General features: G+C 34.0%; 2 protein-coding genes, 1 long non-coding RNA gene and 1 pseudogene across 5 annotated transcripts; 2 read left to right on the plus strand and 2 right to left on the minus strand.

Moving 5' to 3' along the window:
* Positions 1 to 4,894: 4,894 nt before the first annotated feature.
* Positions 4,895 to 7,440, plus strand: LOC106769177 (pentatricopeptide repeat-containing protein At2g15690, mitochondrial). The gene is made up of 2 exons (XM_014654686.2): positions 4,895 to 6,963; positions 7,082 to 7,440. The coding sequence occupies exon 1, from the start codon at positions 5,111 to 5,113 to the stop codon at positions 6,821 to 6,823; it is 1,713 nt and encodes a 570-aa protein (XP_014510172.1). The 5' UTR covers positions 4,895 to 5,110; the 3' UTR covers positions 6,824 to 6,963; positions 7,082 to 7,440.
* Positions 7,441 to 8,183: 743 nt separating this feature from the next.
* On the plus strand, positions 8,184 to 12,623 carry LOC111242009. The gene is made up of 5 exons (XR_002668459.1): positions 8,184 to 9,085; positions 9,299 to 10,222; positions 10,323 to 10,461; positions 11,181 to 11,384; positions 12,421 to 12,623. It is a non-coding gene; the product is annotated as an uncharacterized LOC111242009 (long non-coding RNA).
* A 1,253-nt stretch (positions 12,624 to 13,876) lies between these two features.
* Positions 13,877 to 17,902, minus strand: LOC106766000 (annotated as a pseudogene).
* Positions 17,903 to 18,542: 640 nt separating this feature from the next.
* Positions 18,543 to 21,564, minus strand: LOC106766001 (probable LRR receptor-like serine/threonine-protein kinase At1g51810). Of its 3 annotated transcripts, none has more exons than XR_002668981.1 (9): positions 21,303 to 21,564; positions 20,449 to 20,989; positions 19,860 to 20,323; positions 19,609 to 19,744; positions 19,416 to 19,487; positions 19,246 to 19,314; positions 19,070 to 19,141; positions 18,835 to 18,900; positions 18,543 to 18,758 (listed from the first exon to the last, which is right to left on the minus strand). XR_002668981.1 is itself a non-coding variant. In XM_022784420.1 (8 exons), the coding sequence occupies exons 1-8, from the start codon at positions 21,382 to 21,384 to the stop codon at positions 18,885 to 18,887; spliced, it is 1,452 nt and encodes a 483-aa protein (XP_022640141.1). In that variant the 5' UTR covers positions 21,385 to 21,564; the 3' UTR covers positions 18,543 to 18,884. The 3 variants fall into 3 exon arrangements, 1 of the variants encoding a protein (XP_022640141.1); XR_002668980.1 differs by having other exon boundaries at positions 18,543 to 18,764; XM_022784420.1 differs by having other exon boundaries at positions 18,543 to 18,900.
* Positions 21,565 to 26,025: the final 4,461 nt, after the last annotated feature.

A 26,025-nucleotide genomic window follows, 5' to 3' on the forward strand; every position in this document is an offset into this window, starting at 1 on the left:
TGTAAAACGGCCTTTAGAACCCATCAAGGCCACTATGAATGGCTTGTCATGCCATTTGGATTAACAAACGCACCAGCAACTTTTCAAGCTCTCACGAATGACATATTTCAAGGCTTTCTAAGGAAATTCGTGTTGGTTTTTTTTATGACATCCTCGTATACAACCCTTTTTGGTCTGCTCATCTTGCTCACTTGGAAACAATTTTGCACGTCTTGAAAGAAAACCAATTATATGCCAAATTATCCAAATGTTATTTTGGTCTCTCTCAAATGGATTACTTAGGCCACATTATCTCGGGGAATGGAGTTGCAATGGATGTTAGCAAGGTTCAAGCGATTTTACAGTGGCCCTGCCCTCACAACACAAAACAATTGAGAGGATTCCTTGGTCTAACAGGCTATTACAGACGCTTTATAAAAGGATATGGTGTCATAGCTCACCCTTTGACCAATCTCCTTAAAAGGGATAAATTTCAATGGACATCACTTGCCACTCAAGCTTTTGAGGCCTTGAAACAAGCAATGACCACTGCTCCTATATTAGCTCTACCAGATTTCACCAAACCTTTTGTTTTGGAGACTGATGCATCCGGTTTGGAAATTGGTGCAGTTTTGAGTCAAGACAAGCATCCTATAGCCTTCTTTTCCAAAAAATTATCTTCCAAGATGCAAAAAAAATCTGCCTATACCAGGGAGTTTTATGCCATCATAGAAGCCATCGCCAAATTCAAACATTACTTGTTGGGTCACAAGTTCATCATCCGAACTGATCAGAAAAGCCTCAAAAGTTTAATGGACCAATCCCTCCAAACCCCTAAGCAACAGGCTTGGCTACACAAATTTTAGGGATATGATTTCACAATTGAATACAAACCAGGGAAAGATAATCAGGCCGTAGATGCCTTATTCAGATCCTTCCTTATGGCATGGTCCAATAGAAAGACTAATTTGTTGTCCAAAATTCAGCACACAACACAACTTGATCATCATCTTCAAGCTGTGATACAAGCCTGTGTCTCCGGGAAACCACCTAATAGTAATTACTCATACTCCGATGGACTCTTACAATGGAAGCATAGAGTGGTAATTCCTCGAGATGAAGAAATCATACAATTGTTGCTCAAGGAATACCACAGTTCACATTAGGGGGTCATGCTGGAATAACTAGAACTATGGCTCGACTGTGTTCCCAATTTTATTGGCCTGGCATGCTCAAGGATATTACTCAGTATGTCCAAGAATGCCTTATTTTCCAACAAGCAAAATCTGCCACCACCCTTCCAGTAGGGTTATTACAGCCACTACCCATTCTGAATCAAGTTTGGGAGGATATAGCTATGGACTTCATTATCGGTCTTCCACCTTCCAATGGATATACTGTAATCATGGTTTTCATTGACAGGTTATCTAAGTATGCTCACCTTGCTCCCCTAAAAGCGGATTATACTAGTAAGTTAGTGGCTGAAATGTTCATCAACATGGTTGTCAAACTGCACGGATTTCCTCGAACTATCGTTTCTGACAGAGATAAAATCTTCATCAGTCAATTTTGGCAACATCTCTTCAAGTTGAGTGGCACAACATTGAACATGTCTACAACTTACCACCAGCAATCCGATGGCCAATCAGAAGCACTAAATAAATGTATAGAGATGTATTTAAGGTGCTTCACTTTTGATAATCCTAAGACCTTGACTAGACTGTTACCATGAGCAAAGTTTTGGTACAACTCAACATTTCACAACAGTCTACAAACAACACCATTTAAGGTGGTGTATGGCAGAGATCCCCAAACCATCATGAAATATACATTGGATCCTAAAGATCCACCATCCGTCCAGGAGCTCTTAGAGGAAAGGGACAGAGCTTTGGCTCAATTGAAGAGGCAACTTCTTAAAGCACAAGAAAAGATGAAGAAATATGCAGATAAAAAACGCATGCATAAAGAACTGAAGGTGGGTGATTTGGTTTTGGTTAAACTCCAACCATATCGATAGAACTCCATTACCTTGAGAAAAAACCAAAAACTTGGACTGAGATATTTTGGTCCATTCCCAATCATAGATCGAATTGGCTCCGTGGCTTATAAACTCTTACTGCCTGAAACTGCTAAAATCCACCCCATCTTCCATATATCTTAGTTAAAAGAATGCAAAGGCCCCTATGACACTGTCTATGTTCCCCTCCCATTGACGACACTACCCGAGGGTCCTCTGTTGATGCCGCAAGCTATCCTTCAGAAACGGGACATCCTCTGCAGGTTCAACCACATTTCTCAAGTCCTAGTCCACTGGGCTGGGTTATCTAAAATAGAAGCCACATGGGAAGACCTTAAAGAGTTTGTCCAAGCTTACCCTGACTTTAACCTTGAGGACAAGGTTAATCTTGATGGGCAGGGTATTGTAACGAGCGGAAATAAATGGGTCACTGCATGGGTAGAATGGGAAAAGGAAATGGAAGATAAAGATGAGTCACATGGCCACATGGCACCGTCTACAGAAGGTAATGGCAGACACAGACACGTGAGGGAGAGAAAGGAGAATACACGACTGAAGGATTTTGTATGGGGAAAGGATTGTTACAAAAAGGGAAATTAGTTATGCAATTGGGGAGGCAATGATTGGAAATTCTTCTCTTTCTCTCTAGAGTATTCCTTCATTGCTGAGAGCTTGTTAATATTATAGTTTTTTTTTTTTGTATATTGTGATACCATTTGAACTCACAGTCGAAAATAATACTGGAATATACTACAATTCTTGGTGCATATTTTCTCTGTTTCATATCACTGTTAGATTGGCTCATAACAATCTACTTAAAGATAATCGATTATCACAAAGAGGTTTTTAAAGATTGCTAAAAACTCAATTTTAGTTTTGGAATAATCGATTACCAAAGTATGATAATCAATTATCCATAATCGGTTATCATAGTTAACCGTCTGAGTTTTTAAGCATGTTTTTTTTACCATTTTGCACTCATTAAATGCATAATTGATTACCGTAAGTGGATAATCAATTATCACGCGAGAAAAAACTGACAATGGATTTTAGACTCTCATTCTAACACACATCTGTTTACTAAATCTGTGAAAAGTGTGATCTAGGATTTGTATAACTCTTGTGCTTTGGATTTGAGAACTTGGTGTTCGCAAAAGCGAAAACTTTCATTGGGAATGTGATTATGTGTTGTTGTTGTTGTTGTTGCTGAGTGAAGTTTGTCATCCTTTGTCAAGATTCAAAGGAAGTATTCATCTTTCGTGAAGCATTCAGAGGAGGTATTCATCCCTTGTGGCCTTCAAGGAAAGTGAGTTTCATCTCTTGTGGTAACAAGTGAGGTGTTTCTAAACCCTTAAACTTGTCTTTTTGTGTGATTGTAATAGTTTATTGGTTTTGTGATAATGAATAGTTAATCTCTGTTTGAGATTAGCAACTGGACATAGGATTCTTGTGGTCTGAACCATTTTAAAATAGTTTGTGGAGTTTTCTCTTTTCCCTTACTCTTTGTTATTGTTTTAATTATTCGCCAATGAAGTTAAAATTAAGAGAAAATTATTAAAGGCACATATTTGTGATAAGAAACCAATTTACTCACCTCTTGGTTTATTGTTCATGCTAAACATTCTGTTGCACTACTCTGGCATGTAGAAGCCAAGACATGTTGTTTGTAGATATCGGTACTTGTTGGCGAGGCTGAAGGGGTAGGACAACTCTTGTGCTTGTCCTCCTACTTCTTGTAGGCATAATGAGACTTTCTCTGCAGAATACTTCTCGATCCCACGATGGGCAGCATTGGTTCTTGCAAAGTCGAGTACACCATGAGAAGATGAGCTCCATGGACTTCCTGAACCCTTCATGCATCAAATATTCTCCCTTCCTTGTCTCGATACTCGTCCTCCATGGAATAAATGGTGGTGTGTCTGCAAAAAATGTTGTAAAACGTGAATGTAAATCATTTACCTCGATAACTATATTATTTATAAGGTAATTATAAGTTCTATATTATTTATAAGGTAATTATAAGTTTATGGATTCTCACCTAAATGGGTCACGGTGGACCCAATAGTCCATTTAACTTTGATGTAGATTATGCTAAGCTAAAGAATAACACGTCAATAGATTACGATAGACCAGCTTGTGGCTAGACTAATACAAATCGACTTGTGGCTAGGTTGATAGAGGTCGGCCTGTGACTGGACTAGTAGAAGTCAACTTGTAGCCGAAATAGGTAGAGATTGACTTGTAGTTGAGTCTAAGTTGTGTATTGTACATATTTCTTTATTTAAAACAAAAATAATTAAGTCAATTCAACTGTACAAATAAAAATTTTACCCCATTGGTTACAATATGAGTCCAGTAAAGTTTTAGGTTTTCAATCAATTTCCACTATAAATTTCTAGTTTTAAAAAAAGTCCAACTCCATTTTAAGTTTTATGTTTGAGAAATAAAGAAAATCAAATCATACACTATTAAAAAGCTTATTATTTAAAAACGCAGTTGTAATTATATTCTTTAAAATTCAACCTTATAAAAGACAAAAAAAACTTAAAATCATAAAAAATTAAAACAATTATTAATTTCTAAAATAATTTATAAATACATGGTATTAAGAACACCATGAAATACAAATATATAGAGATAGAGTTAAAACACAAATATGAGATTAAATGTGAGAAGAAGAAAATAAGAATTCCATATAATGTTAATTGATTGGATTTCAAAAAGGGGAGAATAATTTTGTAGGGAGGAAGTGACAAAAAAAAAATATAAAGAACTTAACCATAAGTAAAAGTTACGTGAAAAAAGAGAGAGTAGAGACTAGAACACAAATCTAATGTTCAAATATGAGAGGAAGAATTAGAACGAAACAGAGGAAAACTACAATAGCATTATGCTGTGAAGTTGTGACGTGTGAAATAATGAAACAGAGTTTTGTGTTGAGTGAACCTTTAAAAAGTTACATTTTATGATCATTTAAAGTGCATTATTCATATATAGATACGAAACGGCGTTCTTCATATGTATGAACGTATATCTTTTAAACAATTTATCATTATTCATCTTTATCATTACCCTCCAAGACCCTAGCTCCTTCTGCAACTTCCTTGATCAGAAATGGCGACGTTTCCATTGATTCAGCGTGCGCGTACAACAATGCTTTCTTCCTCCTTCAAGCTTCGGACACACCTTATCCATGGCAACCACTACACCCAAACCCTAACCACTAAATTTCTAAGCACCTCTGCTCTTCCACACCACTATCAAAGATTCCCTTCCCACCAAAACCAACAACAATCACCTTCTGATCCTCCACACTTTCAGCCTCAACAATGGCAGCAACATCAGTCTCAACATTTCAATCCACAGACCAATCAATTTCTTCACCATAACCATCAACCTCGTCAACATAATGTGCCTCCTCCATTTCCAGAACATGGCCAAAACCATAATCAGTGGAATCCTCAATCCCCAACCCGTCAAAGCCCTAATTTTCAAACTCCCACTTCTCAAAATCCTAACTTACGCCCATCCACTTCCCCCAATCGAGGGAACAGTCAAAACCCTGCTACCCCGAATCCCTGGAGCCCTAGTACTCAGGGTTTCCCAAACCCTAACCAATTCCGAAACCCTAGTAACCAGCTGAACAACAATCAAACATCTATTCAAGGACAAGCCTCCCCTGCTCCTCCACCGCCACCTCCTTCAATCACTGATTTGGCACTTTTGTGCACGGAGGGTAATGTTAAAGAAGCAATAGAGTTGATGGACAAAGGGGTCAAAGCTGATGCTGGTTGCTTCAATCTTCTGTTTGACTTGTGTGGCCAATCCAAGTCCCTTGAAGATGCTAAAAAGGCCCATGACCACTTTCTGCAGTCTTCTTTTAGGAGTGATCTCATGCTCAACAACAAGGTGATTGAAATGTATGGGAATTGTAAAAGCATGACGGATGCACGTAGGGTGTTCGATCATATGCCCAACAGGAATATGGATTCTTGGCTCTTGATGATGCGGGGTTACGCAAATAACACCAATGGGGATGATGCCTTGCAGCTGTTTGAGCAGATGAATGAATTGGGTTTGGAGATTACTTCAGAGACTTTCCTTGCTGTGTTGTCAGCTTGTGCAAGTGCAGAGGCTGTGGAGGATGCTTACGTACATTTTGAGTCAATGAAAAGCAAGTATGGAATAGAGCCTGGGGTGGAGCACTACATGGGGCTTTTGGATGTTTTGGGACAATCTGCATATCTCAATGAAGCTGAGGAGTTTATTGCCAAATTGCCATTTGAGCCTACTGTAAACGTATGGGAGAAACTGAAGCATTATGCTCGGGTTCATGGAGATGTTGATCTTGAAGACTATGCTGAAGAGTTGATGGTTAGTCTTGACCCATCAAAGGCTGCTGTGAATAAGATCCCCACGCCACCTCCGAAGAAGTATACTGCAATTAGCATGCTTGATGGAAGGAACAGAATTATTGAATATAAGAATCCTACTCTTTACAAGGATGATGAAAAGTTGAAGGCCTTGAGTGGGATGAAAGATGCGGGATATGTTCCTGATACAAGATATGTTCTTCATGACATTGATCAAGAAGCAAAGGAGCAAGCCTTGCTCTACCACAGTGAACGTCTAGCAATTGCCTATGGCCTTATTAGTACTCCACCAAGAACACCTCTTAGAATCATCAAGAACCTTCGTGTCTGTGGTGACTGCCACAATGCCATCAAGATTATGTCTAGGATTGTTGGGAGGGAATTAATTGTTAGAGATAACAAAAGGTTTCATCATTTCAAGGATGGAAAATGCTCTTGTGGGGATTACTGGTGAAATATACCGGAAAATAGATGTGCGCCGCCCAAGCTTTAAATACTACTAGGATGGAACATGAAATATGTAATATGCATTGATTTAGAATGTGTTGTTTCTTGCTCTGAAATTCACTTAATTATTCTCTCTCTACGTAAGATGTGAGCATTCTCCTTTTTTTCCTTTGATCTATGCTCTTTTGCGAATTTGGATTTGGGTTTTGCGTGTGCTTTTTGTTGACACGAAAGTAATATGGTTTCTATTGTTGCGCGCTTTTAGTTTCTGTGAATGTATTGATCAACATCAAAGGCAACTTGCTGCTCTTCTGGTGTCAAAGGTATCTGTGATAATGAAAGAGGTTCAGTAGCAAAAGGAAATTCAGATCAAAATGTTAAGTCTTCTTGAAAGAGGAGGAACGAGGATGACTATGATAACGAGGACCAAGAGAATGGCCATGACAATGAGTACTCATCATGTCATAAGAAAGCTCGAGTTGTTTGGACTGTGGAACTTCACAAGTTTGTTTCTGTTGTTAATCAAATAGGCTTTAAAAGTATGCTCTTTAATTTATCTCTTACTCCAAATCGTCTTTATCTCATTTCCCAGAGCAAATTACACTAGCACCACTCGTTTTGGAACTCACATGATACCCTTTTCTCTGGTTTCCACTGTTAATAGTTTGAAATGAATTACACTGCCATTTCTTGTTATTCATTGTGTTGTGTGAATATTATAAGGACCGTTACTGTGATCATAAAAAAGCTAGAACATTGTGTTTTTGAACAACCTCAATAGTTGTTTGTACAATTTACTCTGTTTCTTATCAATTGTTCTTTCCTTGAATTTTATTTTAACAAGCTTCTTATGATTATTTGAGTAGGNGATAGCAATGAAATGTTGAGGTCCTTAACCGTTTTATTGTTAACAATTTTTTCTGCAGAACCTGTGCCTAAAAAGGTTCTTGACTTGATGAATGTTGAAAAGCTTACAAGGAGAATGTCGCCCATCACCTTCAAGCATTTTTGCGAACTTTTTTCTTTAGTTTAATGGAACATAAACCATTTCATAAAAGGAATCTCACTGTATCTTTATATGGCTGCAGAAATATGGGCTTTATCTGAAAAAAAATTATTTTTTTCAATTATATAATTTAATAAATGATTAAATAGCTGTATGCTATTTTTTCAATTATATTATTGCTATTATCAATTGTTTCAAATTATTTTCCAGGTCAACAATATCTTAAGCATTTCCAGAACTGTTGATATAGATGGTCTGTTTGGAAGGTTTTCAGAAATAATTCAGAGATCCTGTCACCCTATCTGTGCTGCGGCTGGAAAAGGAATTTTTCCTTCTAAAGAGAAATGCTGACAAGGTATTTATTGAAAGTATAATATCACTCAATACTCAACTTCTGTATTTATTAGTGCATTTGAATGAAGTCTGGATTGCATGGATATGGGCACAACTAAATCTCTCAAACTAGAATAGGAGTATGAATGGGATGATATATTATAAGAAATATAGAAACATAAACTTCTTTCTTAACGATCTTGCTGTGAAATTTACCTGGCTCTTCGTAAATGGATTTCAAGGTTTTATGTGTGGCCTTATCTAGAGACTTATTCAGAGGTAATTTGAATTGTTCACTTGCCCATGAAACATTATTAGGATTTAAGCAATTTCTTACCTTAATTTAGATTTGTATCATTTCCATTTAATATTGATGGCTGAGTATGTCAACAGGACGTTGCCAGTGAAATTGCTGCTGAGTTTACAAGGTTATCCTGACTTCATCACTGGAAAATAGAGTGATGGGAATCTTGTTGCATCTTTATTGGCTTATAAAATGGGAGTTACAATAGTTATTGTCCCCCTTCTTTCTTATCTTACTTTGCCTTTCGAAAGTCAATTCACTACTGATTTAATAGCCATGAATAGCACTGATTTTATCATCACCAGTACCTACCAAGAGATTGCAGGAACATAAGTATAACATACCTAGTAATTTCTTGTCTTTGAAACCTCTCTAAGAGGCATTTGGGCTAGTTACTATTTTGCTTAAGCATCTCTCTAGGCATCTTTATATATCTTTATATAGACATCATTCATTTGTTACATTATTTTATTGTTCATCTGGTTAAAAGTTTCCTTTTTGCCTCTCTTACGGATGTTATTATTATGGGTTATTGCTTCAAATCTTGAAACTGGTTTTCCCAGATGAACATTGTAAAGTGGTAGAGGACCTATTTTTTGGGATCTAATTGGCTAAATTGTAGATAGGTAAAATTTCATTATTCTAATTACTTTTGTAATGAGTTTTCGATTATATATATATTATGTTAATCTTTCAGTGTAGATTATGTTATATTTTATTTTCTTTTAAATTTTACCTTAGACCCTTTTTCTTATGTAAAACTTTGTCCTTTCATTTACTTTGTTTATTTTATTCTTACTAATTCTATGTAACTTAACCATCTTTTGTTTTTCTTTCAGATTCAGAAGTGGTTTACTAGTAGCAGAATTTTGGAGATTGGCCGGTTTAACTAGGAGTTTGTTCAAACTTTTTGTAAGTTTTCATCTTGAGAAACATTATTTTGCTTGACAGGCTCTATCGTATTATAAATATTAGGACGTGTGTGATAGGGGCAATTGTAGAGGATCTACAATTTTACCTATATATATATATATATATATATCCTTCTGATTGTCAATTCTGCTATATTCATATAATAGCTTGGAATATTTTGAAACACCATTGTTAGTTTCTTTCAAATATTATGAAATCAATTGCATAGGTTGGCTGTGCTCATAGTACTATTTTTTATTATAACATATCACTTAATAATGAAGGCATATTAAAATACTCCTTCCTTTCCGGATATTTTAATTTTTTTTTTTCTTATTGGAATTTAAGAAGACATCTTTGCACTCTTACAGGATATCATGATCATGGTCGGACAGTTTTCTCAGTTCATTGCTGCCTTTGTTAATGCAATTTCTATCTATAATAAATGTGTGGCTTTGAGAATGCCATTATTTTTATGTATGTCTAATCCTGATATTGATGATATCAGAGTAAGTAACATTATTATGCAATAAGGGAACTATTATGTTATGGCCAACCTCCTTTAATGAGTTAATCTTAAATCTAATACTGATCTCAGAATCCAATTTATGATATTTACTTTAATAAAGAATGCATAGTGGAATTTCTTAGTGGTTTGTATATGGTGAGTTGCTACTATTTTCATTTTGCATCTAATTTAATCTTTGCAGCTCTGTTTGGTCAATATAACCATATGTAAAATGAAATCTTCAATTTGTTCTCTGTCTTTTACACTCTGGCTCATTCTCTCCATTACTTGAAAATATAGTTGAGTAGAAAGCCAAGGACAAGGAATGCACTTGCTAACTAAAGTAAGATTCTTCAATTTGAAGTATTTATTTGTATGTGGCTTTAGTTTCCCTTGTGCAAAAAGGATTTCGATTTAACTTTCATGGAAACTTGGCTTTGTAGATGAGCTTCTTGTCTCATTTGAGATGCAAGATATCTTACTGCCTTCTGCTACAAGTGGTGTTAAAGACCTTCATATTTCTCCTTCTAATAGTAGTATGGCTCCCTTTTCTTCATTGGGGAAGAAACTATCAGTGCTCAGGTATAGCTACATTGAGTACTAATTGGTCTTCTTTGACATAGTAAACCTCGGTAATTGGTGTATTTTCTTGTGTTACAACTTGGACAGTAGCAATCTTGTTATCAATTATGATCTACAGGTGAAGTTTGATTCAATATTTTCGTTTGGTAAACTAATAGTAATAAAGCTTGTTGCAATAGTGTATAATTGGTATGCTTTGTGTTTCCTCAGATTTGTATTGCTTGTATATTTAACATGTTATCCTCCTTGAATTGAGCAACGAAAAACCTTAAGGAGCCCAAAAAGACCGCAAGCTAAGTAAAGGTTTCCAATCCCTTTTGAAAGTTTTCTAAAGATGCTCTTATACAGTAACCATCAACCCAACATCATAACAAAGATAACAAAATCACTGAATCCCAAAAAGGATGCAGTGTTGTAAGTAACTTTCCCAAAAAGTCTAGCTTTCTTCTCCAACCTCAGGCACCAAATAATACTGAATAGCGTACAGCAGGAGGGCAAGGCAATCCTCGTTAGTTCCTGTGATTCTAAATCCTTGGAAACGATGTATATAAGAGGGAATTCTCCAAACTACTTATAGAAATAGATTTTTAAAATAGTTTTTTCATGCACCTTTATGTTGTGTGCTAATTTACTAATTTGTTGCTCAGAGATTGCACTTTATCTCCCATCATAGTTTAGTAGTACCTCTTTGTTTTTTTTAACCTTGAATTCTATTACAGGATCCTGCATGGTCTTGTTCGTGGGATCTGAACAATTCGCATAACATATATGCTGGACTACATTGGCTTCTCATGTGGGACGACCTTGTCCTTGGCTTTCTACTCTTTCAGACGTGTACATAGGAAGCCAACTCTTGCTTCACTTCCTTTCCACAAGGGCCACCGTAACCAACTTCTCCTCTCTTCAATTCTTCTTCTCTTAAGGTATTTTTTTTTTTTTTTTCTTGTTAGTGAATCTTGTTTTTTAAATGAATAGTTGCTACTATTTTATTTTGGTTTTAACATAACTGGTGCAGATTGTTCCAAGTAACATTTACTTTTATACTTCTCGATACACTTGATAAGAATATTAATTCGTTATCCACGAGAGTGAGGTAGTATTGTATAGCATTAAATAATTCACTTTCTTCGACAGTTTTGTTAACATGAAGAATTCATTTCTGTATTTGATTTATTTGATCTTAATTTATTTCCTTATTAAGAGGTCTTTTCATCATAGTTAAGCTTCTAAAGTGTCTATACATGTATAATGGTTTACCATTCCTTTGGTACTTAACATAATTTATTGAAACTTACCTGAAAACTTAATGCAACCTTTTAAATTATGTAAATTCTTAACGTTTTTGTTAGACAATTTTGGCATGGCATCTATGTTCTTTATAATTTTCATTCTTGTAATCATGTTTATTGTCTTCTGCACTATTACATTTATTGCATGTCATTGCTAGTGTCTATTGGTTTGAGTGCTTTTATCCTTTGTCTTTCAATTTTATTTGGTCAATCTGGTTGACTCTGTTGTTCTTGTGACTATGTTGTTCTCATTGTTCATAAACTGTGGAGGAGCTGAGGGGGAATTGTTCATATCCATCTCTTCACCATTTAAAATATTAATTAAATAATTTTTTTTATAAAAAATAAAACTTACCTATCTTTTCTTCTTGAAAGAAACCATTGATTGAAACCCATCTGACATTGATTGATGGAAAACTATTTTTTAGGTTGATGGTAACAATTACATCTATGCATACTAACCTGAAATATTATTCATCCCAAGCTATATACAAGGGGTTTACCTTATTGCAATATATCATATTTTCCTCCTTGTAAACTTTCCTTTTCTATAAAAAGGATAAAAAAACATCACAATTTTTTTGTTATAATTTTGGAATGCACTTAATTTCTCTTTATCATCAAGGTGTATTGCATCATGTTTCATGCTAATCTTTATTTATTGTTGCAGGTAGAAGATGCTCCAATATCTGTTTGCATTTTCCAGTTAATGGAAACAATTTATTCCAGTGCTACAATAGAATGCATGCCAAACATCTGATGGTGAAATAATTTCAAATATTCCAGTGCTACATGAACTATGATTTGTGATATCTTAGTTTGGTTAATCTAATATTTCATAGCTTAATATTTCATGACTTGAAAATAATCTTATTTATAATAATCTTATTTAACATAAATTGGCAACCTATTTTGCAAATATAAAGGAAAAAGTTCTTGAAGAACTTTGGTTAATAAAAAAACAATACCTTGACTATAAAAGATTATCAATGTTAATATTTTCAAAATTCTTAATAATTATTTGATATTTAAATAATTTTTTTTAAATTTTGTGATAATCGAAATATTTTATCCAAACAAAAATATTGAAGGTTCACTAAATTTAAATTTTCTTATCATCATACAAAACATTTGAAAAAAAAAAAATTTAAATGTGATTAATTCAAATTTTTTATTTAAATATATTAAAAAAAATTGTGAAATTGCCTTGTGAAATAATTTTAAATCAGTGGCCATTCTAATCCGTTGTGTGAAATAATTTCAAATAATTGTAATTATGTTTCATGGATAACCATAATTGATTAAGATGTTATTGTGATAGTTAAACATTAAAAAGTTATTCTAGGTCTGACAAAAAAATTTCCGCTTGCCGATACCTATTGATAAAATTCGCATACATATATGGATAAAATTTTTGACAGCTAGGATTTATTATTTGCGGTTTCGGATAGATATTTTAATTTATATTTATTTAATTAAATTTAATTTAAAATAAAATTTATATTTTATTAAATTTAATTTAACTAAAATTAAGATTTAATTTAATTTATATTAAATATTATATATATATATATATATATATATATATATATATATATCTTTATAATTTTATTTTAAAAATATAATTTTTAATATTTGGGAGTTTTTTTAAAATGAATATATGCATGAGTAATGAACGGATTGCGAATTGAGTTTTTATTTTACAAGATCAAATTAAAATAAGATACTATTTATGTCTAATTTGACTCGTTATCATCCTAGTTATATTATGGTATTGTATCATTTTCCAAATAATAATGAAATGTGTTTAAAGGCAGTTAACTATGTTCAATTTATAAGATTTCTACGAAGATGTAATATTGCATGAGTTTAAAATAAAACCGAGTGAGTCTCACATTGTTTTTTTAAATTCCTAAAAAGTTGCATTTCTTTCCACCCTTCCAAAAAAAACACTAGAATCTCTTTGCCCAACATTTAAACTCTCTTCTATTTCATTCTCATTTATTTCATCTATCTCAAACATAGTTGATTGATTTTTTTGGTGACATATAAATCAAACTTCAAGTTTTTTAAATCCTTTAAAGTTCTAAATTTTTTCATCAATTACACAAATTATGAAGAAGAAATTAAAAAGTAGAAAGTTTTTACAATATTAGATACTAATATTATCGATTACAGACAGTGATTAAAGACATGACAACATTCAAAGAGGTTTGAGAGTATGTGTCATCATGGTGGTGAACTCGTCCATGTCAACCATGCCATCTCCATCAGTGTCCACAGCTCTCACCATTCGACGGCAGTCCTCGATGGTACACCTTTCTCCCAGCCTTCCTAGCATTTCTTTGATTTCTTCTGCACTTATTTTACCATCACCATTCCTATCAAACGTCCGAAAGGCACTATGTATATCCATCGCCCTAACCCCACCACCCTTGTTCTGAGCTTCCATAAACTCCTTGAAGTTGATGAATCCATCTCCATCCAAATCAACCACCTTGAATATATTTCGCACTTCATGAACCGAGTCTCCCATGCCTAGAGCCTTCATGGTCACTTTGTACTCCTGTTGAGAAATTTTCCCATCTTTATTGGAATCAAATTTATCAAACACTCGCTTCATCTCATCAGCGTTAGGCTGAAGATATACACTATTCACCCCAGAGTTCTGCCTGTCCCGGGAGAATAGACGTGATGGCTTCCTTAAGTATTTTCTCCTTGAGAGGTTGTATTGGAAATCAAGGAAACTTGTCCCTGACATTTTATCCTGCTATGGATTTCCTTTCACTAAAATAAAGGATGGCCATTGTGGCCTTTTATACTAGCGAGATATGGAAATCGGTAATTCCTCATCGGTACGAAACTTGAGATGCTAAACAAAAATTCTGGGTATGAAAAGAATGGTGTGCGCCAAAAGATAAGCCTTTTTATGGAAAAGAATATATTCTTCCCAAAAGATACAAGTGTGTTTTCCTATCTTCATTTGTGGGGACCTTTTTATCAGGTCAGTTTTCTAGAGGGTACAACCTTTAAAAAATCTAATCGTCACAATGTTCCTTTACATAATATCTTGAGGAACTACTGTGGAAGAATATAACTCATCAAGATAAATGAAGCACAAGTTCCCGGGATAAAGGGCATAAAAGTAGAACAAAGACTGAGGAGGCCGGGAGGATCATCAACCATCATGGTGGTTTCCCATTATCTAAATTCTCCATCACATCAATATCCTTGCGAGCAGTTATCTTCTGTACGTAACCTGTGACATCGAGAGTTTGAAAGTTATTCCCACTTTACACATTAAAATAACAGTTGATAAAAGTGAAGATAAGAGAACATACGAAATTTCAGAAAGTTGACACCGAATTAAGGTCACCATGGAATGTTTTTGATAGAAAAGTCATGCATGCCAGTAAAGTCTGTGCACTGTTAGGAAAAGCTTACTACTAAAGCAGAAAGTTTACATCTATGAAAACAGCACTTATTTTAACAGGATATAACCCATTTGTATGAAAGAAACTCTATGGTAGCTCCGAAGCAAGAGAAATCTATAGCTTTGTATTGTTATAGCTAACGTAGTAAACAGAACAAAGAACCTAAGAATGTAACCAACAAGAAAGGTATGCCCTCTATCTAGGAACCTAACACGTGCCCTGTACCTTGAAATAAATCTTCGCTCTAGCAATCCATCAAGCTAGATCGTCACCATCAAACAAAGGGAGTTCTACCTGCTTAGCCGATTATTTCAATCATCCAATTCTAACCCCCAAAATCCCTACAAAAACTTCTTCATCTCTGGAAAACCCATCATATTATCACCATCTTCTTCTTTACAGCTATCGCTACACTTGTTATGGGTCAGTAATGAAACCAACTTCTCCTGATCAACGCCAGCCTAAGCGTGAATATCCATCAAGGTGGCTTTGAACTTGTCCATCCTAATTTCTAGAGACAATATCTTCGCCTCCATCTTTTTGGGTGGCATTCACTGATTCTCTAAAACCTCTCCAACTAATCTTGTATCCGGCAGGTCAGATCAATGATGCAAACCAGCACACACAATACAAAGAGATATAGGCAATAATAGAGAATCAGAAAAAATATAATACGAAACTGTATGAAATTGTATTGATACTATATAGGTGAAATGCAGAAAGACAGTATGTCTTCTACCCCCAAGCAATGCTCCTACAGAGAGTGAATCTCTTCTAGCACACAACCTGATATTCTCCTCCTCTTTTCCCACTCCCTAACTGCCCCTATAACAAAAACGCACACCCCCACTCACATTTCATTCTCTCTCTGCCATGTCCATGTCAACATCCTTTCCTCCCTGCCTATTTTTCCTCACATAGACACTCCATATTTTGGGCCCATTCTCTTGTATTCTGCTCCCCTAAAGCCTAAAATATTCTCCATGGGCCTATCACAATCTCATGATTAACCCCTCCTCAAAGAAAACAAGTTTTAGCCCAATGAATATCAACACAAGTTTTCATCATATGTATTACCAATTCCCATGCAAGGAATGCATTTGCAGGTAACCGCTTTCCCTCTCTTGCCATAGTAGCTAACATATCCTGATCCTTGGCAACTCCTGCACTTTCCAGTCCATTCATACACCACCTCTTTACAATCCTACAAGTCAAATTTAAAATTAAATAATGATAATAATAATAATAATAGTAGTAGTAATAATAATAATAGTAATAATAATAACAAACTTATCTCGTAAACTAGTTGAATTACTCCAATAAAAGTTGGGGTGATCATGGGTAACAGTTGCCTATGAACCTAGCCCAAACATAACGGGTTGGATATTTGAGTGTTAGGACCAAATCTTAACTATTAAACACATTCTTCATTAGATTAGATATTGAGCTTTGGTGTTCATTCCTTGAACTTAACCCATCGAGTATATAGTATAGTTTTAATGTTTTATATAAAATAAAGATTGAAAAAATGTACAACATTTGTCACAGCTTCCTTAACCAAACATTCTTTAAGAGTATTTTTAATGGATAATCTTTGGATTCTGAAATTACTATTTACAAAACTTAGACTTCCATATCCTATTTAAGAACTCTATCCACTTTTTACTCCAATAGAAAACTTGAGATAAACTAAACCTGCTCTCTAATTCCTGATTGTGAGAAAAGAAAACAACATTTTTTATTTGTCCTTACATTCAAATAGTTCTCACGTAATGTCAACTCCATCACTAAACATCATAAAAAAATGTTGATAGCTCACAAACTGAATTTTGAAAGTCCCATAAAAATGCTCTTCTTCTCACTTCTACATAACTTTGTTTTTAATTTAAGATTTGATTTTATTTATTTATATATTATTAAATAAAAATATATATACACAATATAAATTTTCAAAAGTTATATATAAATTAATTGGTAAATGAAAAATAACTCCTTTTATAGTGTAAGTATATATTTTAATTTTTGAATACTATCAAATCCGATCCAACTCAATTCAGTGTTAATGGGGTTGGATCAATCTCAATTGCGTAGAACAACAACGTCCGTGACCCAATTCAAGCCAAATTATTTTAATCACGGATGCAATGAAACACAACCCAACCCTAACCCTCTTTACAGAAGTAACTCACTACGCAAATAAGAAATACATAAAGGCTCAAACCTGAACTTCGGGATCGCATTGGAGACGTCTATCAATCTCTTCCGGCGAAACGGGTGAGGAATCGGGGTACGTCATGGGAAGGGGAAGAGGCTCGTTGTCATTATCCAGATAACTCTCGTTCTTCCGAGACCATTTCTTCACCCTTATCGGTTCGTTCCCACCGACACGCCGTCCTTCCGCGGCGAGCCCTCCGCCGTCGGGAAAGGGGCCTAACCGGAGGCCTCCAGCGACGGACTGGAAGAAGGAGGGGCCCGCGGAGATGTCTCCGGCGGCGGCGCGGCACCGGAAGGACGAAGGTTTGCACGGGAAGAATAGGTTGGTAGCAGCATTGGTAGCGAACATTCGAAGAAATAAAATCGAAGCGAGGCAAAAGAGAAGGAGATTGGAAGAGTTCCTATTTTGTGGGAAAATGTGTTGAAAGGTGTGCGTAGAGATTGGTAATGGTTTGCAGAAGCACGAAGCAGGCTATTTTTATTCATTATCGGATATGTTTATATTTTACATTAATATGTGAAAACAGAATTTATGAGAAAAGAAGTCACAGATTCAATTAATCTACTTTATTATATAAATAAATAAATGGTATAATTGAAGAAACTTATCTCTAAAACATTTGTGAGAGAAAAATAGAAAAAAGACAATCAAACATATTTACATTAGATTATGCTACATAAACAAATTTAAAAACTATTTTTTAAAATTTAGTTTTTAATTCAAGCCATGTTTTTTCTTTGAAACCCAAACTATGATTTATTCTTTTGAATTGTTTCAAGTTTAGATCAGTTTCATTTCTAATCAGAATTAACTTTTTCATTTTAAATAATATTTCAAACTTAAATACAATTTTAAAATAAAATATATGGAAAATTAATGATTAATCAAAAATAACAATTTCTCCAAAATAAAGCATTAAATGTATCTTAAAATAGGATATTAATATTGTACTTGAACTACCACTTTATCAAGTGATCTAGTCATCTATCTATAGTGTATACAATTATTAATTTGTATTGCATTGATTTTCTATTCAGAATTAATTTTAACAGTATATGAAGTATTAAAGATATAGTTTGAAATAAGTGTGTATTTGTTATTATTGGCTAGATTAGCTTGGCTGTGATAACGTAACTACTGGAACGTAAGACTCATGAATGTTGCTAAACAAGAAATAGATTCTTTGAATCATATCCCATCATATATATACTTTTTAGGTATAGTTACAGATAATATTTGCAGCAAATGCATGCAATCATGATTCAACGCCCCCATCGATCAGATACAGCGATTATATTATAGTCGAATTTGCGATGGCTTTTGCTCATTCAATTTTCACTGGTAAATCTCTTGAGCGACCTTGAGCTTCAGAGGAACTCAATTAGTTCGGTTAGTTATAATCAGCATAGCTAAAAGGGTACAGTGTTGCACTTACTTGAACTTTCACTTCACTTCTCTTCAGTATAACGGTTTGCTAACTTCCCCCTAAAAATCAGAATGACTGGTTTTGCAGACACCATTTGTCACAGAGCATAAACAAGTTAGTAGATAGATGTGAGAAGGAGAGAAAGAGAAAGTGGGGGGAAATGTAAACAGTGAATGTGACATTATGCTTTGAAGGATATTTGTGAAAGCATGAGTGTCTTTGTTTAAAAATAACATGATCTTACATTTCACGCAATCTTGGGAGTTTAATTATTGATGGAGGAAGTGCTCCTTCAAAGTTGTTCTTCTCCAAATGCCTTAGATTTAATAATGATCAAAGAAAAAAACAAAGGTGTTAAGTTCTATGTAACTTTGGACAATTTAAGAAATCTTAAAAATTACGAATAATGTGGCCACGTACAAAGTTTCTAAATCCTTCAGTCCACTCAAATCTGGGATGACGCCTGAGAATTTGTTTCCCCCAAGCCACCTGTAAGCAAATGTTCACAAATTGACACGACTATGAGGTTAGAAACAACAAAAAGAAGGAATAACTCGGGGCAGTTGAAGTAAAATGGCAGCATTCCATACAGATGAGCTAGTGCACTTAGATTGTCAAGGGTTGGAGGAAGTATCCCAGAAAGCCCGGCATTTGTCAAGTTCCTTCACATATACAAAAACCAAAAACGTTATTCCGATCATTTACTATGAATTGAATCAAACGAACTGAAAAAGCAGACATCACTGGAATCTAACTAGTGCTGGAGCTTATTGGTGAACTTACAGTGTCAAGACTCGTGCATGAAAACCGTTAGAGCATGTAACCCCAGTCCACGAATTTCCCTTAGGAAGGCAAGGATCACCGTTCCAATCAGGAGGTGGATTATGAATGCTTCTTGCGAAATCCTCCATTGCAATTACTATGAATGACCACAAAAATTAAAAGATTAGAACTAGTAGCATCATCATGAAATGTATCTCATACGGGCAGAATCATAGCATAGAGATTAAAAAATAGAGAGACGAGAAAGTTACTATCTCTAGTGTGAGTTCGACCACCAAGCGGTAGAATCTGATAAATTTCTCCAGCATTGAGGACAGGTCCAACTGGTACTCCTACAGCAGGGGTCAATGAAATTTTGGTCTGCCCAAAAAGTGGCCATTGTGCAGCATAAACACTGACACCCTTAGATGTGACATTAAGGTTGGAAAAGAAGAGGTGGCCATTAATGAAAACGTCAAAAGCCCTCCAGCTGTAAGGGCTTGGTTGTCTGTTGTCTTGGAAATAGAGGCAAATGTAGTAGTAGGTGCTTGGAAGGGGCATAGAGGGCCACTGAATCTCAAGAGTCTTCCCTCGACTAGTGGTAACTCCTGTGTTGAATACTTTAACTGGAGGGAGGTTCCAGAAGTCTGAAGAAGTTACATTTGATTGGCTTTCCACAACAGGATTCTGGTCCTTGTGTGGTTGCCACATCCGGTTGAATTTGTCATCTGGAAAACTAGCTCCACAAATAAACAACATCTCAATGATCAGAATCTTCAAATCTCTAAATCTTAATCTTCACTGTTTAATCAACCCCCATACTCTAAAGAAAATAAAGAGCTGAAAGATTGACGTATTTACCCAATGATATCTTGACCTCCAAAGGCACTTCTGGCAACGGTTACAAGGGCATGCTTGGAGAAGTCAGTGGGGTTATACAAAGAGGGTTCCAAGATCCTGACCTCCAGGGCCGAAATGAAGGGGCTTGAGCTACCGGTGTATGAGTTCCTGGCCAAGCAGACGCTCAAGGTCTTCCCCGATGGCACCACCGTGATGTCAAAATAGGAGCTAAGACCTTTGGCGTAGTCCTCAGTGGTGTTCACAACGCCCCATCTTGTCCCTTCAACGATTTGATCGAAAACTGGAGGCTGCGTCCCTCCATCGAATCCTCCGTAGTAGTACATGGTCTTCACCAGATATTTGCTTCCTTTGATCACCGGTAGCGAATAGCAATATTTTCCAGCCGACGCGTCGGGAAAGTAACGCAGCGTGGACAGTGTGGGCAACAAACCAGGCTTGTTGATGGGGCTGGTGTTTCCCACCTTGATGTAGCTTCCATCAGGAACATATTTCAGACCGTCTACCGTTACCTCCTTCGAGCCCCCGCAGTCTAAATAATACCCTGCATCCATGCATCATCCATCGTGTTACAAACTCACAAATTCCTTAATGCATTTATATCTGAACTTTTGCCCACCAATTGTTTGTTTATATTATCAAGGATAGGTTTGCAATTTGAATCACAATGTTAAGTTTTATAGAGTCCCTCTGATCCTAATATGGTTATTAAGGCTGTGAATGATCTGTGCATGTGGTGATGAAATAACAAAATCACAAAGACGTGAAAAAGTATGAAATTGTATGCATATTGATGCAAGCATTGAGAAAAGAAGGATTAAGCTATGATGAAAATGGTGAATGCAGAAAATGTATACCGAGAGGTGGGACAGAAGAATGGGCGGAGTAGGCTAGGACAGGAATAGTGACAAGCCATAGAAGGAAGACGGAGGGGCTCATACTGTCATAAACGACTGCCCCACCAAAAAGCTTGTGATTTGGGAAGCTTTTTTGCTGGTTTTGTTCAAAACGGAAGAGAAAGAGGCATGGCCTGGTTCATCCTTCAGAAGGCTCTCCTCAAAGATAGTGATGGTCATGCCTTGACTTGGTCCCACACCGATCCACTCTGTAATTTACAAAGCGACATTGCCGCCGTTGGCTGGTATTAATTAGAATATTTACTATCTTTTATTTATCTCTAATTGCAATTCTGCAAAAGCAATTCTCATTCAAGTTGAATAAATATTTTTTTAATTATTGTTTTAGTTTTTAAATGAGAATGTTTGACTTTCAGATTAAAATGTAGAATGTTTGACTTTCAGATTAAAATGTAGAATTTTTTTCTAGATTTTCTTTTAATATTTTTATTTATTATTTATTTATTTTGTATGAAAATGTTCAAGTTACAATTTAAAGTGTCCATGTAAAAGTAATAGAAAATTTATATTCTATTTTTTTATACTTAAATTTCGTTTCGTTTCATTTGAATAACATTTTTTACTAAAAAAAATCATTATTTCTCAACATTTTAAGAGGTTTAATATAAGGAAATGTTTCTTAAATCTTCAAGGACTTTTTGTCTTTTCATATTCATATCGTTAAGGAATAAATATATTTTTGGTATTTTAATTTTTAGTGAAAATTAAAATTAATTCATCTTTGAAATTTTAAACTAATTTAGTCTATCATCTTTAGAATTACGTGAATTTAATCATTTTAATCAAATTTTGTTAAATTTATTTGAAGTTTGAAGCGTTTTTCTCATTTAACATTGAAAAAAAAAAAACGTATCAAACAATATCAACAACTCATGCTATCATAAACTCAACTAACATTAGTTTCTTAACTAACATTGAAAAAAAAAGTATTAACGAATGTAAACAACTCAAATACCCTCAAATGCTATCATGAAATTTGTTTAAACAACTCAAATGCTATCATGAATTTAATTAACATTAGTTTCTCAACTAACATTGAAAAAAAAAATGTGTCAAACAGTGTAAATAACTCAAATGTTCTCAAATAATATTATCAAATGTGTTTGAAATCACAAACAAACTTAATAAAATTTAGTTAAAATAACTAAATTCACATATTTCTACCAATGAAAAACTAAATTAGTCTAAAATTTCGAGAAAAAACTAATTTCATTTTTTATTTAAAATCAAGGGAACAAAAAATATGTAAGACAACCTTTAATTATACATTTTTCATTTGTATAAGTGTATTAAATGATTTCTACAACACCCATTTAATCACTTTTATTATTATTTTTTTTCAATATTTTTATTAGTTATTTATTTTTATAATGCAGAATACTACTTTATGATTTATGTAATCATTTTTATTTTTTAACTTATTTTATAATTATAATTTTACTATTGTAATTGTCATAAATCTTATTTATCACCATTTAATACATATTAAAGTTCATATGAAAAATTTATATTTAAATTTGAATTATTATTAGATTAATATTTTTTTCTCTGTACCATTCAAGTGACTATTTTTGTTAATATATAAAATAAGATGTTTTTAAACTTAAAAATACTTTTAAGGTTTGCAAACTCAGTAAATATTTTGATTATCATAAAATATTATTTATTTGTAATTCTACAATATTTTATATAATTATTCAATTTTTATCCCATTGTTATATGAAAATCTAATTTAAAACGTACACAATAATAATTTACTTCTAAACATTTGACATTGAAAAAATAAAAATAAAAATATATTATTTTGAATATTTAATAATATTAAATTTTCTTTGCAGTAACTTTTATTTTTTTAATAAAGATTTAATTAAATTTTGAATCACTGATAATTTTAATAGTTTACTGAGTCATCAAAACTTTAAAAACTTTTAACTGACTGTCATTAGATTTTTTTTCTTTTGTTAATTATAAGACATGCCAACACTCTATATAAATTCGTCACTACATATTTTATTAGAAAAAACTAAGATAACGAAGATCTTCCATTTACTTTATTTAATGAAATTATTTTTAAAATTAATCAAATAATGCACTTATAAAATAAGACTTAAAACTTAAATATATAAAATCATAAAATATAAAAATATAATATTAAATAATTATAAAATTATTTCGTAATTTTATAATTTTTAATCTTATAATTTCGTATTTCCTAATTTCCTAATTTTATATTTTTTAAAATTTATGATTCTGAAATTTATTAACTCCATAATTTTACAATTTGATAATTTAATAAATTTATAATTTAATAATTTTATAAATTTTAATCTCATAATTTTATAATTTTATTATTACCTAATTTAATATTTTATAGTTTAATAATTTTGATTAACTTTAAAAATAATTTTCACTATAACTACAAGTGAGAATATTTTATTGATCACTTGAGAGATGAATCACTCCGGGAATGATTAGAAGGATGGAAGAAGAATTAATGTAAAAGACATCAAAGAGAAGTAAAACATGGTAAACTAAGCTATCTTGGAAGGCAGCGGATTGTCTAGCGAATGTTTAAGCACAACCATCATCCAACAAGGCCATTCTCAAACGGCCTAGGTGCACTCCCAGCGTTAGTGTCCAACAATCACTAGTGGAGAATTAGCTTTTAACGTCACCCCTTAAACGTCGCCCCCCTNAACCGATGTCTATATGGTCTAACAGGTAGGTGAATAGTCATTCTTTTCTGCCATATAGACGTCAGATCCCGCCAACCCGACGTCTATAGACGATTATAGACGTCGCCCCATGTAACTGAAGACTATATGCCTGACAGGTAGGTGAAAAGTTCAATTAGACGTCGGTGCCCCTAGTAACCGACGTCTATATGTCTCGCAAATATTATTTTTTAAATCATAAAGACGTCATATTAGTTAGGGTCCCGACTTCTATACTACTATAGACGTCGGTCCCCCTTTGACCAGACGTCGATAGCCTCTTAAACTGCAAAACGTGAACCCGCGAGCAGTTGCCACTATTCATCGTCTTTTTCCTCGCGTTTGTCTCTCTGCGGCATTGCTTTGCAGGTGCGTTTTCTTTCTTTTGGACCGTTTAAATTTACTTTTACTCCAATTAAATTACTCTTTGATGAAATATCTTCCATTTGAATAGATTAAAATTCGTTTTCGTTGCATTTTGAGCTGCGTTTTTGACCCTCTTTAGCCTGCGTTTTTGGGCGTGCACTCCTTCATTTCCCTCCATTGCTATTTAAATCTACTAAAAATGTTAGCTTCTTTCTTGAAAACTTATTTTGTATGCATGTTATATGCTTTAATTTATGCATGTTTGTGGCTTTTGCGTATGCATGTTTTTTACTTTTAGGTATTCATGTGTTATTGGCTTTTAGGTATGCATGTGTTTCCGTTAGTGCACAAAGTGACTTCCAATGGGTTACAGTGGACAAAACGTTCTAGGGCCTATAGACGTCGGATCTGGACACGTCTGACGTCTATATAGACATCTGTTATACCCACAACCGACATCTATATAGACGTCAGTCTTCTTCAATCCGATGTTTTATTAACATCACCCACATAGACGTCGGATCTGGATCCGACGTTAAAAGGCCAAAATAACAGACGTCTAAAGCCCTTTCTGCACTAGTGAATCCATGTTCACGTTTTCCTTGCTTTTCTACACATGTTAAATATGTTAAATGTGCAGTTCTACATGGCATTTGATCAACATATCACGACTAGTGATCAACCATGTATGATAACCACGCACTAGGCAACCCCCTCCACCATGTGTGAACCACTTTTGAGCATATATACTGAAACGTTGTTGAAAATACTCCAACCTTCTTTCTCTGATTAATAGTCACATCTAGAGAGACCTTGAGCCTCTTTGATGAGTGCATATTTATGTCCTTATTTAGCCTTTAATGTTGGATTCTCAATTGGTTTTTGTACTTTAAAAGAATATTTTAATTAGGATTTTTATAATTTGGTTTATTGATCATGAGATACAAAAACATGATAAAAATATCTTTTTGGTTGCATAAATGTTCTTTGAATATTTTAAGGTGTGTTAGTGAAGTTGTAGATAAGTTGAGCTCATGGAGGTGTGAAAATAAATTGGTTAAAGTTTCATGACACCTTAAAGATAAATCCAAGAATATAAAATAATTAAAACCATAAGAAGTCAAGTCAAGAATTGTATGAAAAAGGCAAGGAAATCATGAAAAAAAATGAAGAAATTTGGCTAAGCTAGGAAGAGGGAACCAATAACAAAAATTGGATTTTGTGCTTTTCTCTATTTTTTCTACTAAAAGGGTTGTGATAATTGATAAATGTTTATGATAAAAGATAATTTGGGGAAAATATATCTTGAGATATTTGATTTGATATTGTTAAATAATTACCTTATTTAACCATATCAATAAATATCAAAAAATAATATTTTCCAAATCGTTTTTAATCTAGTAAAAATCTTCTTAAATATTTTTATATCTCCATAACAATTAAACATATCTTGAAGATATTGGATTATTTATAAGATAATTAGAGGATATTACATTATCATAAAGAGGATAACAACAACAGAAAAGCTTGAAATAAAGCTCAATCCAATATATAAAGAGACATAAAGAAACACATTAGGGGAG

This window comes from Vigna radiata, chromosome 7 (assembly GCF_000741045.1).
Source record: "Vigna radiata var. radiata cultivar VC1973A chromosome 7, Vradiata_ver6, whole genome shotgun sequence".
NCBI classification, from domain to species: domain Eukaryota; kingdom Viridiplantae; phylum Streptophyta; class Magnoliopsida; order Fabales; family Fabaceae; genus Vigna; species Vigna radiata.

Bases quoted from the DNA above. Each gene is read 5' to 3' on its own strand.
- LOC106766001 (XM_022784420.1), bottom strand. From the start codon at position 21,384: ATGAGCCCCTCCGTCTTCCTTCTATGGCTTGTCACTATTCCTGTCCTA. The intron at 19,488-19,608 runs GTAAGTTCACCA...GTATATGTGAAG, and splicing joins CATGCACGAGTCTTGACACT to GAACTTGACAAATGCCGGGC. The intron at 19,142-19,245 runs GTACGTGGCCAC...ATTAAATCTAAG, and splicing joins CTGAAGGATTTAGAAACTTT to GCATTTGGAGAAGAACAACT.
- LOC106769177 (XM_014654686.2), top strand. From the start codon at position 5,111: ATGGCGACGTTTCCATTGATTCAGCGTGCGCGTACAACAATGCTTTCT.